This window comes from Rissa tridactyla, chromosome 2, assembly GCF_028500815.1.
Source record: "Rissa tridactyla isolate bRisTri1 chromosome 2, bRisTri1.patW.cur.20221130, whole genome shotgun sequence".
Lineage (NCBI taxonomy): Eukaryota > Metazoa > Chordata > Aves > Charadriiformes > Laridae > Rissa > Rissa tridactyla.
The window spans coordinates 118,494,131-118,510,126 of record NC_071467.1 but is presented as its reverse complement, the minus strand read 5'-3'; the positions used below and the strand labels follow the sequence as shown (position 1 = coordinate 118,510,126).

The 15,996-nt window shown below is 43.1% G+C and overlaps 2 protein-coding genes across 10 annotated transcripts in view; one reads left to right on the top strand and one right to left on the bottom strand.

Moving 5' to 3' along the window:
- Positions 1-431: 431 nt before the first annotated feature.
- PRLH (prolactin releasing hormone) lies at positions 432-2,472 on the top strand. Its single transcript, XM_054193611.1, has 2 exons — positions 432-603; positions 2,294-2,472. Exons 1-2 carry the CDS (start codon positions 456-458, stop codon positions 2,470-2,472), a joined length of 327 nt encoding a protein of 108 aa, XP_054049586.1. The 5' UTR covers positions 432-455.
- A 1,364-nt stretch (positions 2,473-3,836) lies between these two features.
- The window catches only part of MYRIP (myosin VIIA and Rab interacting protein), a 261,162-nt gene continuing 249,002 nt past the window's right edge, over positions 3,837-15,996 (bottom strand). For 6 of the 9 annotated variants that reach the window (XM_054191437.1, XM_054191436.1, XM_054191439.1 and 3 more), the window contains 6 exons: positions 15,100-15,294; positions 11,250-11,411; positions 9,246-9,350; positions 9,090-9,150; positions 7,691-7,809; positions 3,838-7,007 (listed from right to left, as the gene is read on the bottom strand). In XM_054191437.1, the coding sequence (XP_054047412.1) occupies positions 6,975-7,007; positions 7,691-7,809; positions 9,090-9,150; positions 9,246-9,350; positions 11,250-11,411; positions 15,100-15,294 (675 nt within the window). In that variant the 3' untranslated portion in view covers positions 3,838-6,974. Of the gene's footprint in view, positions 7,008-7,690; positions 7,810-9,089; positions 9,151-9,245; positions 9,351-11,249; positions 11,412-15,099; positions 15,295-15,996 lie in introns of all 9 variants that reach the window. The other 3 variants (XM_054191442.1, XM_054191443.1, XM_054191441.1) reach the window with 2 other exon arrangements.

The window sequence follows — 15,996 nt, the reverse complement described above, 5'->3', positions numbered from 1 at the left end:
TCCCTTTCAGTAAACCTTTCTAATGCATTTAGTTGTAAAGAGCTTGCGTAAAATGCAAATGTTAAGACATATTTTACAAGTGAGAAAAGGATGATGGAGATAGTGGCTAAAACACACATTGGTGGCCAGTGCCCATGGTCACATAGAAAGTCGGCGGCAAGCTCAGGGCCAGGACTCACATGTCCTGTGAAGTGCCAGGGGCTTTCACTGATGATGAGAAAACGCTCAAGTTGCAAGACCTACCTCAGCAGATGGCTCACTGGGTATTTGCCTTCCAACAGAAATATACAGGACATCCCCAGCATCAGTGTTTCACAAAACTTAGGCATAAAATGGCTCTGATAGATAGGAATACGCTGTTACAGTCGACACCTTCCTTCACCTTGACAGCTCTGACTCATATGTGTTCCCCATGTTCACTTTTCTCCTCGCAGCCTTCCCACCACCGCTCCATCATGTGGCATCCGATCTCGTGGACACCACGCACCCAGTGGTCACCAAAGCACTTAAAACTGGTCACTGTGTATGTGCTGGTGCTCTTGATATCGCTCAGCTTTGCTTCAGGACAGAGCAGGCCGTTTAAACATCAGATAGACAACAGAAGTAAGTACCAGTCTCACCCGGTGTAATGCGATGGACTCCCATGTGGTGACCCCACACTCTTTGGCGTATCGAGGGATCAGGGTCGGGCTGTTCAGCAGCAAATCCATGTGGGTGTTTCTGTGGTAAAATGGGGGCATTCCATTTACACTTGTAAAAGCATATACAGATTAGCCAAGGGAAACGGTGTAGGTTTTGGTAAATACTGGAGGAGACGCTAATGTACAAAATAAAACGTAAGGCAGTATACATTCAATAATTAAGGATCAAATTTTCATCTGCATTCTGTAGACCTGTGGTAGTCCACAACTACTTCTGCAGAGTAACAAGAAAGCAATGGCCAGGAGCTTAAGTTCACTTTACAGACACCTTCATTTCTGTCTGCAACCACAACTTGTCTGAAAGGCAAAGTACAAGTGGCTGAAGTGTCTCCATTCAGAGACACCGTGAGGAACTGAGGCTGGCCGGGTAAGGGACAATACTGTATGTCCCAAGTAAAAGCTAACGCACGGTCCAAAAGATTTTTGAGAAAATCTTTATCAGGAAACCTCATCTTCCCTCAGGGAGCAAAGGCTGACAATTGTATGAGGAGTGGGAAAGAGGTGGGTGTGGGGAGCAAGGCACATGGGCTCTCAGTGGCATGCCTTTCCCCTTTCAGAGAGAACTAGGCATGTGGGGACCCTCAGGTTTTAGGTACCCAGGTGAAAAAAATGAAATTATTTGGGTTTTGCTGGGCAGGAGGGGTGTTAAAATACTGTGCGGAAAGTCTTACAAGATGTATTTATGGAGAAATTCACAGCCAAAGTGGATTTTTTATTTCCTCTGTTCAAGCATCAAAATGCACAGGGGAAAAACCTGCTGCCTTGCCCAAGACTTTCACGTGACTTTAATGATATATAACGCACTTAAATTGAAATTTATTCCTGTTCCTGACATTCAACCAGCTTTAGAATGATTTGGTATTTCTTTGGGGTGGCATCATCTCCAGCACTTTGCAGATTTTCCCTGTTGCTGTATCTTAGTCTTTTAATATAACTCTACCCCTCTCCACACCTGCTCTAAAACTAAACTAGACTCTAAAAATAAGTCAAGTATACTTCAGATACATTAAAAGAAAAAAAAGTCATCCGTGAAAACAACTTCCTAAGTGAACAAGAATTAGCTTTCTATGTTTACCTCTCACGTAGGAACCCCCTCTGCAATCCAGTGGATTTGTTGGCCTGTAGAGATACCGTACCTGGTGCACACACAGCAGAAATGGAGGCTGGACAGTAGGACCTTCAGGACTTTAGCTAAGAGAGGACAGTTTTAAAGCGGTGGTACAGGGAGCTATTATGGTCTTTCTGGGTGTAGGCTTCATTGTAACCTCTCCCAGGGTTCTGGTCGGTTTTTAAGCACGCTGTGCACTCCTGAATTAACGGGTACTTTGGCTTATGGTCAAATTGCAGGTTGCAGCCCAGGTGGATGAAAATTAATTTTGCATCTGAACCCTCTTCCTTTGGGCTCCACATATGGCAGGTGACCCTCAAAGGCACCAGGAAGTTGTGTTTCTGGCTGCAGCCTTTCCCCTTGTGTTTTTTTTTCTTCCCTTTTTTCTCGGCTACAAATAAGCCATCAAACACCCTCAAGGTGTTCAGGAAATGCTGTCTTTAAGTGCAGTGGTAGATGCTTCACTGACTGCTTTGAATTCCAGGTCCTGAGATTGATCCTTTTTGGTACGTGGGCCGTGGTGTTCGCCCCATCGGTCGGTTTGGGAAGAGGCAGCTGAGAAGCAGCCGCGGCAGCCTGAGGCCCGTAAACAGGCACCTGGATTTCATCTTGAACGCTTTGTGGGAGCAAAAAGTGTCGGACACAGAAGACAATGACTGGTGATCCCTGTTCCCTGAGGTGGTGACCCAACCTCTGCTCTTTGAATTGTGCCCTCCTCTGCACCTCAGACCTCCACTTCTGCTTTTGCCTAGCAATCCCATGCTGCTCTTCCTCCTGCTCCTTGTGCAAATTCCTTCAAAAAGAAACATATTCAGAGTGCAGGTAAAAGACAATGCATGGACACTAGCACCAAGTGCAACCATAGCTTATAAAAATGCTTCTTTGTCTGACATCCCCACCAATCTCCTGATGCTGTTCACTGTAACGTTAGGTTTATCCAAAAAAACCCACACAGCTTTTGTGCTGTGATTTAAACTCTGCAGTGTTAAGCGTATCATGAAGCCTTCCTGTCACGTTTCGAAGTCAATGGCTGTTGATATGTAAAAATAAAAAGCAATGGTTGGAAGAAAGAAAAAAGGCTCACACTAATTTTTAATGTACTTGTGTTAATGGCATGAAACGCTGGTGCTCTGAGTGCAGTTTTTATGTAGATTGTTAACATCCACTCGTAGGAAGGCAGCCCTGAACTGCCCACTGCCTCTTTATGATCCTGCCTGGACTGCTGGAGAGATATATTAATGAACAAAAAGGAGCTCCTATCCAAGGTAAGTATTTTCTCTCTGCTGAAGAAAAAACCCAATACAATTGGCTAATTGAACTCTTCAGAGTAGTTTTGTGCCTACTGCACGTAATCATGCACCATCATCCAAAAGGGCTAAGGGCCTAAACTAGCTGATTCCCTTTAAAACAATGTAGTTGTTTCTAAGTATGTTACCTGACCAAGCTGAAGTCGCTCTTTGAGGATCACAAGCACTGTGCTATCTACTACATTAGTCCACATCAATAAGCCTGGCGTTGTGGCTCAATACCCATGTTTGCCATGGTAATTAACTTTGTTATATTCATTTTATAAGAAGTTTTATTTACAATATACTTAACCTTGATTAATAACTATTGCCAGCAATAATATTTGAATGGAGTTTAATCTACGGCTTATATCCAAAAAAACATAGTTTACGATTTAGCTCATGACTGAAAGTTAAATCCAAGCCACAAATCATTCTGCAAAAGACAAATTAGAATGAACTTGCATTTCTAGTTGTGCTTTGTTAGAGCTACTACTAAAATATAGTAGTGGTTGAGTTAATCATTGCGGATAATTTAACCGCTTTTTTCCTCTTTGCGAATGGTCCGTCAGTAAGGAGTGGATTTTTATTATAATAAGGTAGTTACTCCTATTTATAATACAACATTTAACACCCAAAGTGTTACTTAAAACATGCTAGTTTAAATGAATGCCCTCACGGTGGAGAAAATACGCTGATAAAGAAATATTTTGATAAGCATTCACGAGCAGGGTTCTTGCTCATTTTGTCATTTTGTCGCGATCCCAGTGAGCGTTACAGAAACTCTGCTCGAGATGGTCTTTCGCCCAACAGACTCGAGAGTTTGCAGAAGACTAGCCATCAAACATTCCTAACAGGATCCCTCCCACCCCAGCGGAAAAAATCTGACCCGGGTGCGTTAACGTGTATTCCTCCCCGCAGCTCTGCAAGGTGATTCTGCGGAGTTGGAATCTCCTGGGTTTGACGAGGGACGGGTCGTTTGTGGACAGGCAGGACCTGAGCTCTGCGTGCGGCAGCCCGTTCTGCACGCTTCCTGGCCAAAGTGCACATAAATCCAAACAACAGAGAAGAACTTTTGTTTTTTCTTTATGAATCAAGTCCTTGAAAAGGCATTCTTTTCATAAATCGCTTTTACTCTTTTATAATTTCTCTTGACAATAATTCTCGGCGAGTATGCAGATAACAACAACAAAGGCAAGCTTAATATTCACTCAGACTTAATCAAATAGATCATATAGTCTTCATTTTACCCATTAAAATATTTTCATTTATAAAAATTAATCTAAATATAAATATTAACACTAAAGATTGAAATCACTTGATGACAAAATAATTCTTTGTGTGCTATAACATATGCTTTTATGATTTTTTTTTAAAACAGTAAATTATATCTCTGCACATATTTGGCACAATAAACATTTGTAAAAATTCCAATGCCTTATAGCAGGTGGGATTTTTTTTTCTTTTTTTTGTTGTTTTTTTTTGCAATGCCTACACAGTACACATTTTTCTGTCAAAGAAGACTGAATATTTTAACATTGTAACACGATAATAATTGCTTTTCATGCCTCTTAAGGAAAACAACCTATTCCAAACTTTGTTGGCTTGTTTAAATCACACTAACAGAACAAAAGCCAAAGAGTTATTCTATTAAAATTAGTAATTTCTGTATTGATATTACATACACAATATTAGTTATTATTTATTAGACGAATATGTAGACCAACCACCATTAATGACATTTCATAACACGCATACCTGCATAAACCAGAACCTGGGAATGTATCGTATACATACACGAGAACAGTCAAGGAAGGAGCAGGAGGAGACTGGATAACAAAAAAAAAAAATTACTAGGCATCCTACTCTGTTTAATCTCCTTTACTGGATTGCATATATAAATAAAATCTATTTGTTTTATATATATATTTATATATTAAACAGAGTGGGCCAAATTCTGCTCTCACATCTGTGCAAACCAATTCCAGAGAACTCGTGTGAGAGTAAAAAAAGGCATAATTTCACCCAGAATGAACACATCCGGTCAAATCTTGGGCAGGTGGAAATTCCTTGAAGGGATGGAGCGACGCTTATGTATTCTAGGTGGGGAGATGGTTGTATTTATCCTGTGCGTTCCTTACAAGAATCTGGACATAACAGTACCGACAAGCTAGATGTCAAACGTGGGTGTCAGATTTGCAACTGGCACTGTTCTTCCAACCGTCCCATCCAGCCATTCCTCACCTTCCCCACCTGCCCCCCCTAATTTCAGCCTAGCCAGGAAATTTGCCCAGTTTTCCTCGTATTTGCCCAACCATAGACATTTCATAGCCTGGTGTCCCAAGGGACTGCTTTCCTGCTGCATAGCAGGTCATATGCGGCATTCTCCTAGTGGGGTTGTCTGGGAGCAGGGAAAGGAGCAGCTCTCCTCCTCCCCAGGTATCCACTGCCCTCAGGAGACCTCACCATTCCTTAGTCCTGAGGAGGAACTTGCCAGCCCACAGCACGTTTCCCCTCAATCCAATCTGCATTTGTGTACTTGCTCTGCACTTTGTGTGGAAGATACGGGATTCACTGGCTTATCACCTCCTCTAACGACCTCCTTTGTATTCTTCAGAGCAAAAAGTACCGCAAATTGGCCATGTCCTCCCCAAAAAGGGTGACAGGGACACCCTGTAAGCAGCATCTTCCCTCCTGGGCATCTGCTCAAGGGCTTTCTAGATTCGTCCACCTTTCAAAGGTCTCAAGAACTCTATGAAAGAAAGTTTACTATTCCCAATCCAGTTCAGAGTGGTCCAATGGTAGTGGAATGCACGTGGCACCCGTGACAGGCCTCGGCTACTATGTCGGCTACAGAGTAGTAAAGGAAGAGACACCTGGGCTACATTTGCCCCCTCCTGAGAAAAGCCAGGAAACTGCAGAAGGGAACCTCTTACAGGTTGCAGCCACCCTACGACCACCAGCCAGTCAGCAGAGATCTCATCCACAATGCTTCTACTTTCTTTCTCCAATCTTAAAGATTTGGTCAGAACTTATTCTGAACTAACGTGTGGTTGGACACCACCAAGCAGACAATGCTACCAAGAAGAACGAGACATACAAAGGTGTGGGTTTCACAGCAGTATTCAGATATTTCCAGACGCCAGGATCATAACTCAACAGACACCTGGTCCACATGTGCTGCCACCAATTCACAGTTCAACGTGACATCCATGTTCCCCCCTGCCACCAAGAGCAAAACACCTGGCTCTGGAGCTAGAACATTAACTCTGACAAACAGTGAACAGAGAAGCCTTTGCACATCGCATCTCCTCTTACAAACCCTGTCAAAAACTTCCACTGACTCGCTGGGAGCAGAGCTAGGTATGTTGATCCTCTGCTCCCACCACGCAGCTGAAAAGCAGCATATGCTGCACAGAGCTGTTCTTATTGCTCGACAAGACGGATGCCTACGTGAACAGCAAGAGGCCAGCAAATATGGATCACAGGTCTGCTGTGTTCATTCTTTTTGTACGAAATCTTGGCCTATAATTCTGATTGACCGAGTCTACAAAAACATACTGCAGTTTAAAGACGACATACTTCAGTACAATCAATGGGGAAAAAAAGTGCATCTTAAAATGTGGAGCCTTGCTTTTGAAACTCAGCATCCTTTCTAGAGTCTTGTGAGAACTTTAAGGCAGAGTTTCCTTTAGCAGACCACAATGCTGAAGACTTGGACAGCTTTCTCAGTGAGGTATCCAAACGAAGCCCTATAACTGAGGCATTGTGGGTTCTTGAGGGTCCATTTTCAGCTGGACATACGCAATGGCTGTTAAGTAAAGGCACTCTAGTGTACAGCCTTAGGCAGTGTGTTATTGGCAGTAGGGAAGTGTAAGTTTAGTACATCACAGCAGATCCTATAGCAGGTTCCTAGAACGGAGAGGGACAGGAAAGAAAACAAACATGAGCGAAACACAAAACAAGCTTGCTGAAGCTTCTAGGGAGAAGGTCTTTCCCCTTCTCACCTCCCCACCTATCTTCCATGTATCTAGTGGCAGACTGCTTTGGGACAGTCAGCTTTTTTTCTTATCCCGCTACAGCTGCTCTAGAAGAAATGACTGACAGCTGTCTGGTGAAGCCTGTTTGTTCAAACCCTGCAGAGCCAACGCGTGACCTATCTACCCCTGAAACTCCACTCTGGTAGCCTTTGAACATTTCTCAAAAATTAGTGAGATTCAAGGTGACTCTCACCCACTGAGTTACCAATGGCTGGTGTGTGAGGGCAAGCCTGAATTGCAGAGGACCACTGATTTATTTAATTTTCTTTAAAAAGAAGGGTAGGACATTCCTGGAGACCTGACAGACAGAATACATTCACGCAGGCTGGCATTCAGGAGCGCACAGCTGCTATACCTATGGCATACAGTTCAGACATCTTCCAAGGACACCCATCGTATTTGTTCAGAGCTGCCTCAGCAGTCTCTATTCTTTCTCCTCAAACTCTTAAGAGAAGTTTTGTAAAGATGCTGAAATATAGCTGCCTACACAGATACTGCTATCTCTCTCTCTACTGCTCTTAGCAGCAGTTTTAAAAACATCTGTTATGAATTTACCATTAAGTCCTTGGCAGTGCTTTTCCTCTCTTTAGTTCTTTGTGTTAGAGATCCTTGAAGCATGAAGTTTCTGTTAAACGTTCTGACAGTGGTAACTAGAGAACCATCTATTTTTTCACCTGGGAAAAATACAAAAAGAGAGATTTTTCACATAACAGATTGAAACATATGTAACAATAGTCCTGAAGAGTCACGGCTTCTAGAGATAAAACTTCCCCTAAGTCGTATGAGGAAAGCTGGATTTAATTTAAATGAAAAGCAGTAGGCTGTGATACTCCAAATTTATTAAAGTTTGAGGCCATGTCAATCAGTGGAATTACACAAGAGTAAAACAAGAGTAATGCAAGGTGAAGTGGGCCCTAGAATTGTCAGAGATAATGCACTGGGGGGTTAAAAAAAAAACCAACAAGAGAAAACATGAAAGAAAAAAAGCACTTTATTTTATAAAGCCAATTCACAGCCATAGCCTGACATACCAGGAACATCTCTGAGCCACACCATGCTGGAACGTGTCCAGAGAAGGGCCACGAGGATGATCCGAGGGCTGGAGCACCTCTCCTATGAGGACAGACTGAGAGAGTTGGGGCTGTTCAGTCTGGAGAAAAGAAGGCTCCAGGGAGACCTTATAGCAGCCTTCCAGTATCTTAAGGGGGCCTACAAGAAAGCTGGTGAGGGACTTTTTAGGATGTCGGGTAATGGTAGGACTAGAGGGAATGGATTAAAACTAGAGATGGGTCGATTCAGACTGGACGTTAGGAAGAAGTTCTTCACCATGAGGGTGGTGAGACACTGGAACACGTTGCCCAGAGAGGTGGTGGAAGCCCCATCCCTGGAAGTGTCCAAGGCCAGGCTGGATGGGGCTCTGAGCAACCTGATCTAGTGGGAGGTGTCCCTGCCCATGGCAGGGGCGTTGGAACTAGATGATCTTTAAGGTCCCTTCCAACCCAAACCATTCTGTGATTATGTGATTCATATGGACGGAAATCAGCAGACAAAGGCTTTCATAAAGCAATGGTGCCTTGTGGAGGGTGACAACTGCGTTTTGGTAATTAAGCACTGTGACTGCTTGGGCGTCACAGCCTAACCCCAGGCCTGCCAGAGTAGCAGCATCCCTGCTGCAAGACAGGTTTGCAGCATTTCTCATTTGCTTTTCCCAGCCTTCTGCTCCTATTAATTTGCCACCGTCACAGCTTCCACAGAGAGTGGCAATGCTTTTTAATGTGCCAAATGGGTGTTTTGTGTAAAGCAAGTACAATGGGAAATGAGGAAGGTGGACATATTTAGGCTTCCTCTGTTCATTTTATAACTTAATCTTTCCCCTTCTTTGCTGAACTGTACATTATATTGAACCTTATAAAGACAGACTCTATACAGAATGTGCAAAACAACTTCAGTGCACCTTTTATTGGCGGAGCTGGAAGTTTCCTCCTCTGCTGTCTTGATGTGTCTATTGTATGCATCTGTAAACAACACATACGTATTACTCAACTCCATTACAGAAAAAGAGGCAAGATTTCCCCAATGTATTTTTGAATACTACATAATGTTCTGGCACCTGGTTTGTTTGCTTTTGATCCCGTTTCCTTGTCAGGCGAACACATGGAGCCACGTTCAAGCCTGCAACAGTGAGAGCTGATATTCTGCTCTCAATATCTGAAATCTTCAAAGAAAATAAAAGAGAGAGACAGACAGATGGGGAGGGGGAAAAAGAAGTTTTAAAATTACTGCGGATGCCACTACTAAAGTATATCCCTCCCCCAGTCAAATTCTCTTTAATCAAAAAATATAAACAGATGGCTAACTTCTTCAGCAATTCTGACACTTTCCTGTATTCTTTAGTCCTGATGTTAAAAGAAGCTTAATTTGTTAGGAAAGATGGAGTAGAAGAACAATCCAACCTACCGTGTAACTCCAAGGAAGAAGCATTTTACTCCTTTTGAGCAAAAAAAGAAAGGAGGAGAGAAAACCCCTGTCTGCCATCTCCCATTTAGCTTTAGCTGCATAGTCCCAAATTCATTCAAGCCGTGTTTTTTCAAAGGCCACATTTAAAGAATGACTTTGTGGGACACATTTCCTAATTCAAAAATTCATTCCATGCACACACCAAGTACATCCTCCATCACGAAATCTAAACATTTGAGCTTAAAGATTTATAATTTACGCATTAAACACAAACATGCATAAATGCAGGTACACACTATATAAAAACACTCAATGGAAAACAAATTGCTAGGAAAAAACAAAAGTCCAAGAAAGGAAACACCTGGGGGGGAAAGTAGGCTGATGTCGAAACTAGTGGAAACAAATGTTGCCAGAAGGGAAAGAAGTGTCAGAGAAGTCAGACATGTAACCCCACTCCTGATTCAGGATGGCTCCTGAAGCTATTGACTCTGCAGAAGACCTTCAGTTGGCCTTGGTCATCCTCCTTGCAGAGCTCAGGCCTCTCTCCTCCTCACCTCTCACTCCCATTAACATATTTACCGTAAAATAATGACTGAAGCCAACAAAACGTCACTGCCAGTTCACCATCTAGTGCAGCAGTGCCCTCTTGACACCGGCGAGATGTCAGATGCTCAGTCCTAAATTGAGCATGCTACTGCTGAGTAAAATACCCAGGTACCTCCCATTAAAGCCTGGCACAGGCAGGTCAGTGAAATCACTGCCAGCGCTCTCTCCCCTTGAGGTCTGGCAGCGTCACCTCGTTCAGCTTTTAGCACGAGATCACCATGTTCTCTTCCGAGCCCCAGACTTTCTGGAGCCTGCCAGGGCGACACTAGATCACAGCCCACAGGAGCGATTGCCTTTTGGCAGGGACGTGTGCTGCTTGGTGGCTAAATCCCCAGGCCGGCTTGCAAGTGCAAGTGTTTTTGTTGCTATTTTAATATAAATACATTTATATTATATATCAATTGAAATATAAAAATAAAATATTTATAATAAATATATAAAATAGAAAATAGCATACTTTATAATATAAATATATATTGAGATATATAATATAATGCAACAATATATAAACCAGAATAATTATAAAAATATATAATATAATATATATTAATATATAGAAATATATTAAAAATATATTATAAATAAATAAATAAAAATATAAATAAATTATTTTCTCTATGCTTGGCTTAGTGGCTGGCTGCCCTCGGCCTTTTTCAGTAGAACGGTACCGACACTGGCTTCTTTTATAAAGTACTTTATAACCTGGTGATTAGATAAACACCTAAGACTGCATTTGCAGTCTGACAACAGCCACCTGTGTGACACAGAGCGCACTGGGAACAAGGAGCAGGCTCAGTATTAGCATTGCAGTAAGAGGCTGTTGCACTCCCACGTCCGAAAACAAGCTGGGGGAAGAAACAAACAAATACAGTGTGTCTGGCTGGGCTGAGTTACGCATCTCAGCTGAGCTTTGCTCAGCTCCTAGGACGCAGTCAGCATCCTTGGGTCATGCACTACAAAAGAATATTGAAAGTAAGTGTGCGCGGACACGAGGTAAGCGCTAGGCAAGGCTGTGTGAAAGCGGCAGGTAGGGAGGATCTGCTGTCCTCACCTGAAGCTCTGCGTGATGAACCTGGGCGGCTGCGGTGGCCACCTGATCCTCCAGATCGGCCAGCTCAGATTCTGCCGTAACACTGTTGATCTTGCGTGCGGCATCCTCCAAGTTGGTCAGCTGCCCCTCCAGCCCATACACCGTGCCGGCTGTCAAGTACACCTGCAGGGACAAGGCAGGGAGAGGTGTCAGCGGTTTCTGCTCTGTGGAAACAGAGGTTTGAGCAGACCGCATCTTCCACGATGCCTTTGAGCTTCCCTCCTTGCTAACCCACTACAGGGAGACTCACCTGGCAGAGGAAAATCATGGGGGAATAATCTGAAAACACACATCACAGAATGGTAGGGGTTGGAAGGGACCCCTGGAGATCACCTAGTCTAACCCCCCTGCCAGAGCAGGGTCACCTAGAGCAGGTTGCACAGGAACGCGTCCAGGTGGGTTTTGAATGTCTCCAGAGATGGAGACTCCACCACCTCTTTGGGCAGTCTGTTCCAGTGCTCTGCCACCCTCAAAGTAAAGAAGTTTCTCCTCATGTTTAAGTGTAGCTTCCTATGCTCAAGTTTGTGTCCGTTACCTCTTGTCCTGTTGCCGGGCACCACTGAAAAGAGCCTGGCCCCATCCTCCTGACACCCACCCTTTAAGTATTTAAGATCCCCGCTCAGCCGTCTTTTTTCCAGACTGAAGAGACCCAAATCCTTCAGCCTTTCTTCATAAGAGGGGTGTTCCAGTCCCCTAATCATCTTGGTAGGGGAGAAGAGAAAGGAGGCGTGACAAAGAAAAGGGAGGGGGGAGGTGGCTGCACTCCAAATTTCATAGGTGCTACAATGGTATTCCAAAACAGATTTGTCCCAGATTCACCAGCAAAAAAAAAAAAGAAAGCTGAAAAGTTTTCTTTTTTTTATTTTTTAATTGCATAACAAAACCCTGAAGTCTACAAGGGGAAGTCAACAGATCACACCTCATATAAAGCTGTATTTACTGAAACACGCCTAATGCCTTCTGGCCATCAAAACTGTGCAGAAATAACTGTGCAGCAGCATATGGCTATTAGCTTCTTATAGAGTAACTGTGCTTACATGTACAACACAATTTTCCATCCCATCCTGCTCTCACCCAAACATACAGCAGCCAAAACCTTCCCGCCTCCGCCCTTTGGTATGAATCTGTGGAGGGTCAATAGACCTATCTGGACCACGTAAAAGAGAGAACAGACGTCATCATTTAGAAATTTTTTCATAAAACCAAACATTTTTTAATATTTTGACCCACCTATGGTAGTTCTGATAACTGCAGGTAAAGGTTTCATTTCCCATTCAGCTCCTCGGAGCAGTAATTCATGATACACTGTGTATTATGTGTTTCTTTTATTTCACAAAGAAATCTAAGGTACATGGCCCAATGGAGGTCTCTGGTTTATAGAAAAGTGTAATTTTCAAGCATTAGATTTTGACTTGTACTTAAAATTGTGCAGACCCATGCAAAAATACTGCACCTTCTGCCTATTTACTAGATAGTCAAGAGACTGTTTCCATGAGGCTGGTAACGAATGATTTTCCCCATTGGCAGCCTCACTCGCCCTAATAGCGGTAAAGACTGTGGAGCTACAAAACTAGCAGGAACTAAATATATTCTGTGGCTGACTTCATGGTTCACGGGGCAAGCAAACAGGATCTGAACCTGATCCTTGAGCAGATACCTTTACTTGATACCTGTTTTCCACTCAAGTCATTGTATCTGCCTACAATTCCTACGTCATGCAGTCCTTTGACATAACAGGTATTTAAATAATTTCTGGCCATGCTGTGACTTCATGGATCAAACGTCATGGAGAATGACTAGATTAAGATTTAAGTGTTTAATTTTCCTTATTTTTTATTTTATTATTGTTTCCTAATTGCTTGCAATAGCTTTTTTTTTCCCCCTTTGTATCAGCTGTTTCAAAGCATAAACGTATACACATTTTTTCATGTATGTCACTTTGCTAAGAAACAAATTCTCTACATCTTGTATGAACTGCATCTTTTAAGACCACAGTCTAACTGCAGCAATGAATTCTTTTGAAAAATGTACCTCGAACAGATAAGTGATCTGATTTAACATCTTTGCTGAAGTGCTTGGAGACACAGGTGGGCCATAAAGTTAACACGCTGACTTAAATAGAAATGCTTCGGCTTTCGTGGGTTTTAATTATTCTTTCCATTCATTTAAATGATACATCTTTGTGGTGCGACATACCACAGCCACTTCATATTAAAAAGTGATTTTTTTTTTAAATTTCCCTATCATGTCTAAAAGCTCAGAGAAAGAAGAAAAAGAACATTATGAACAGAAACATCTTTAGAAAAGTAAAGAAAAGGTACATTTAAATGCTGTGCCAGAATTCTCTGCACAATAATTTGTACTTTTCAAGAGGGGGAAAAAAAAACCTAAAGAAAATAGGACTGATTGATAGAAAAATCTCTTGGAGCTCAGGTGTCTCTGATGCCCCATGATGGAGGGCCGTAGATGCCAGCAATGAGGACAGCGTGTGTGAGTGAGGAGGAGCAGGAGCACCTCAGCTGGCACAGCAGGGTGCCTGGGAAGGCTGAGCAGAGGTGGGAAGGAGAAGTTTGGAGGTCAGGTTATGATTGGAAGCTGGTTGGAGAGAAGTCAAGGTGCTCTGGGGCGGGTTGGAGGGCATCCTGTTGGTGTGGGCAGGGGGAAAGGTCTGAGATGGAAAAGGTTTTGGAGCAGGTGAGGTTAGGAGGGGTAGGATCTAGTTTGGAAACCTCTGAACCAAAGTAAGGCTGGGAGATTTGAGCTCAGAGAAGGTGTAATGAGAGCTGGGGGACTGGTGGGAGGGCTCTGGAGTAGGACAGGTCCAGTGGCAGGAGTGGCTGGCATTGCCATGAATTACCTCCCCGTGAGCCCCTCACCTGGGGCTGTTGTGGAAGTATGTTTCTGTGAAAGAAACTGATTTTATCCCCCAAGATGATCTTCTGTCTTTGAAAGTTTTCTGGGGGCGAAAGAAAACCAGGATCTATTTTCTTGAATTGATCAGCATGCTATAATGGGACAGCCCAGATTCCTACGAGATCTTTAAAAGCTCCTAGTGAAGGGGAAAAATCACTGAAAAGTAATCAGTTAAATGTGGGAAGAAGAAAAAAATCGAAAGTTCCAAGTGTACCAACTCCATTAAGTGGACGCATAAAAATTTCCAATGAGTGGTGACTTCCCCCTATGATTCAGCATTACACTCTTCCTCACAGATGACAGGTAATCATGAAAAAGGACGGGTGATTCGGACGTGGCCAAACGAAATGTTTGTTGGATTTGGCTTCTCCAGCCTGCTCTTTTTAACAGCGCAGCAGGCAGCTCTGGCTCCTTGGGCGCTCAGCGCAGTATGGTGGGGAAGTGTTGGTGGAGGAAGAGCTCCTCCGCTTTTTCTCTGTGTGACTGGGGACGTGTTTTCCATCCCTGTCCTTACAATAATGAGGCTGCGCTGGGACTTGGAGACGTGTGGTTCCAGCAAGGCATGGCCCAGCCGTGCAGCCGCAGAGGTTCGGAAGGCTTAAGTGAACTTTTGAGGTAGGGATTCTAAAATTACTTGTAAAACCCAATATATCCAACTCTCCCCCCTTGCCCAAATGTTTTAAAGCACACATTAAAAAACCCCACACCCAACAACATAGCTGAGTACCCCTTTGAAAAAGAATTTCTTGTTCTGTTTGTGTATTTGTTTAATAACCCAAAATTAATTCTGAATATCCACTGGTGCTGCCTACATGCTTTTCCCTTTCCAGCTGGCACACACACAGAGGTACAGTCACTCGCAGACATGATACTTTCACATACTGATTCATGTTCTTACGTTTTCTTCCAGCGTGGTGAGCTGCTCATCGAGTCTGACGGGGTCCGTCCCCAGCGGGAACGTCCCTCTTCCTCTGTCCTGAACGTCAGCTGGGAAATCACAGGGACCGGTGGATTCTGCTATCAGTTCTTCAGTGGCATTGATGACTTTCAGGACCTCTGTAGATATGTTGCAGAGAGAGACAGCAGAGTACTTCTGTTTTGTTACAAGAGTAGACAGAGAAAACAACAGCATTAAATTAGCACAGAGGGGTAACACGTAAAATCCCCTTGCTCATAGCTGTAGCTTTAGCCATGCTAAAACACTATAACTGCCTAACTGCTACGAGCAGGCACAAGAACTGTGTGATGAAATTTGAATCTACTTCTCTTTTTCTCCCTCTCTTTTTCAGGTATGCACACTGGTACAGCATGCAAAATAACACAGACACGCAACTCTCCCACAACGCAATTTCTGCTGGAGGGATGGTCCAAATCGTATCCCTAAGGAGCATCCGAAACATCCAGCTTTAAAATCCAAGATAAAGCTATTTTTGCAATGGCGTTTTAAACAGGTTTTTTTTTGGGGTACAGATGTGGAATCATCTGTCTCCATATCCGCAGGAGTTATCGCATTGCAGCCGCAAACACGGCAGAGCAGTCTTCAGCAGCCCTATTCAGGATGGCAGTTTACAAGGATGCTATGAATTATATGATAGCCCAAAAACCCAAAGGTTGAGCTATGAGCATGTAAACACTTCTATCCTAATTTTTTAAAATTTCAATTTACCTTTTTTTTTTTTTTTAATATTTATGAAATAAATTATGACAAATACCCACGGAAAAGCATCCAGTTTTTGTTTTTTTTTTTTTTTTTAACAACTGTGCACCTTTTTATCAGTGGTCCTGATTTGTAATT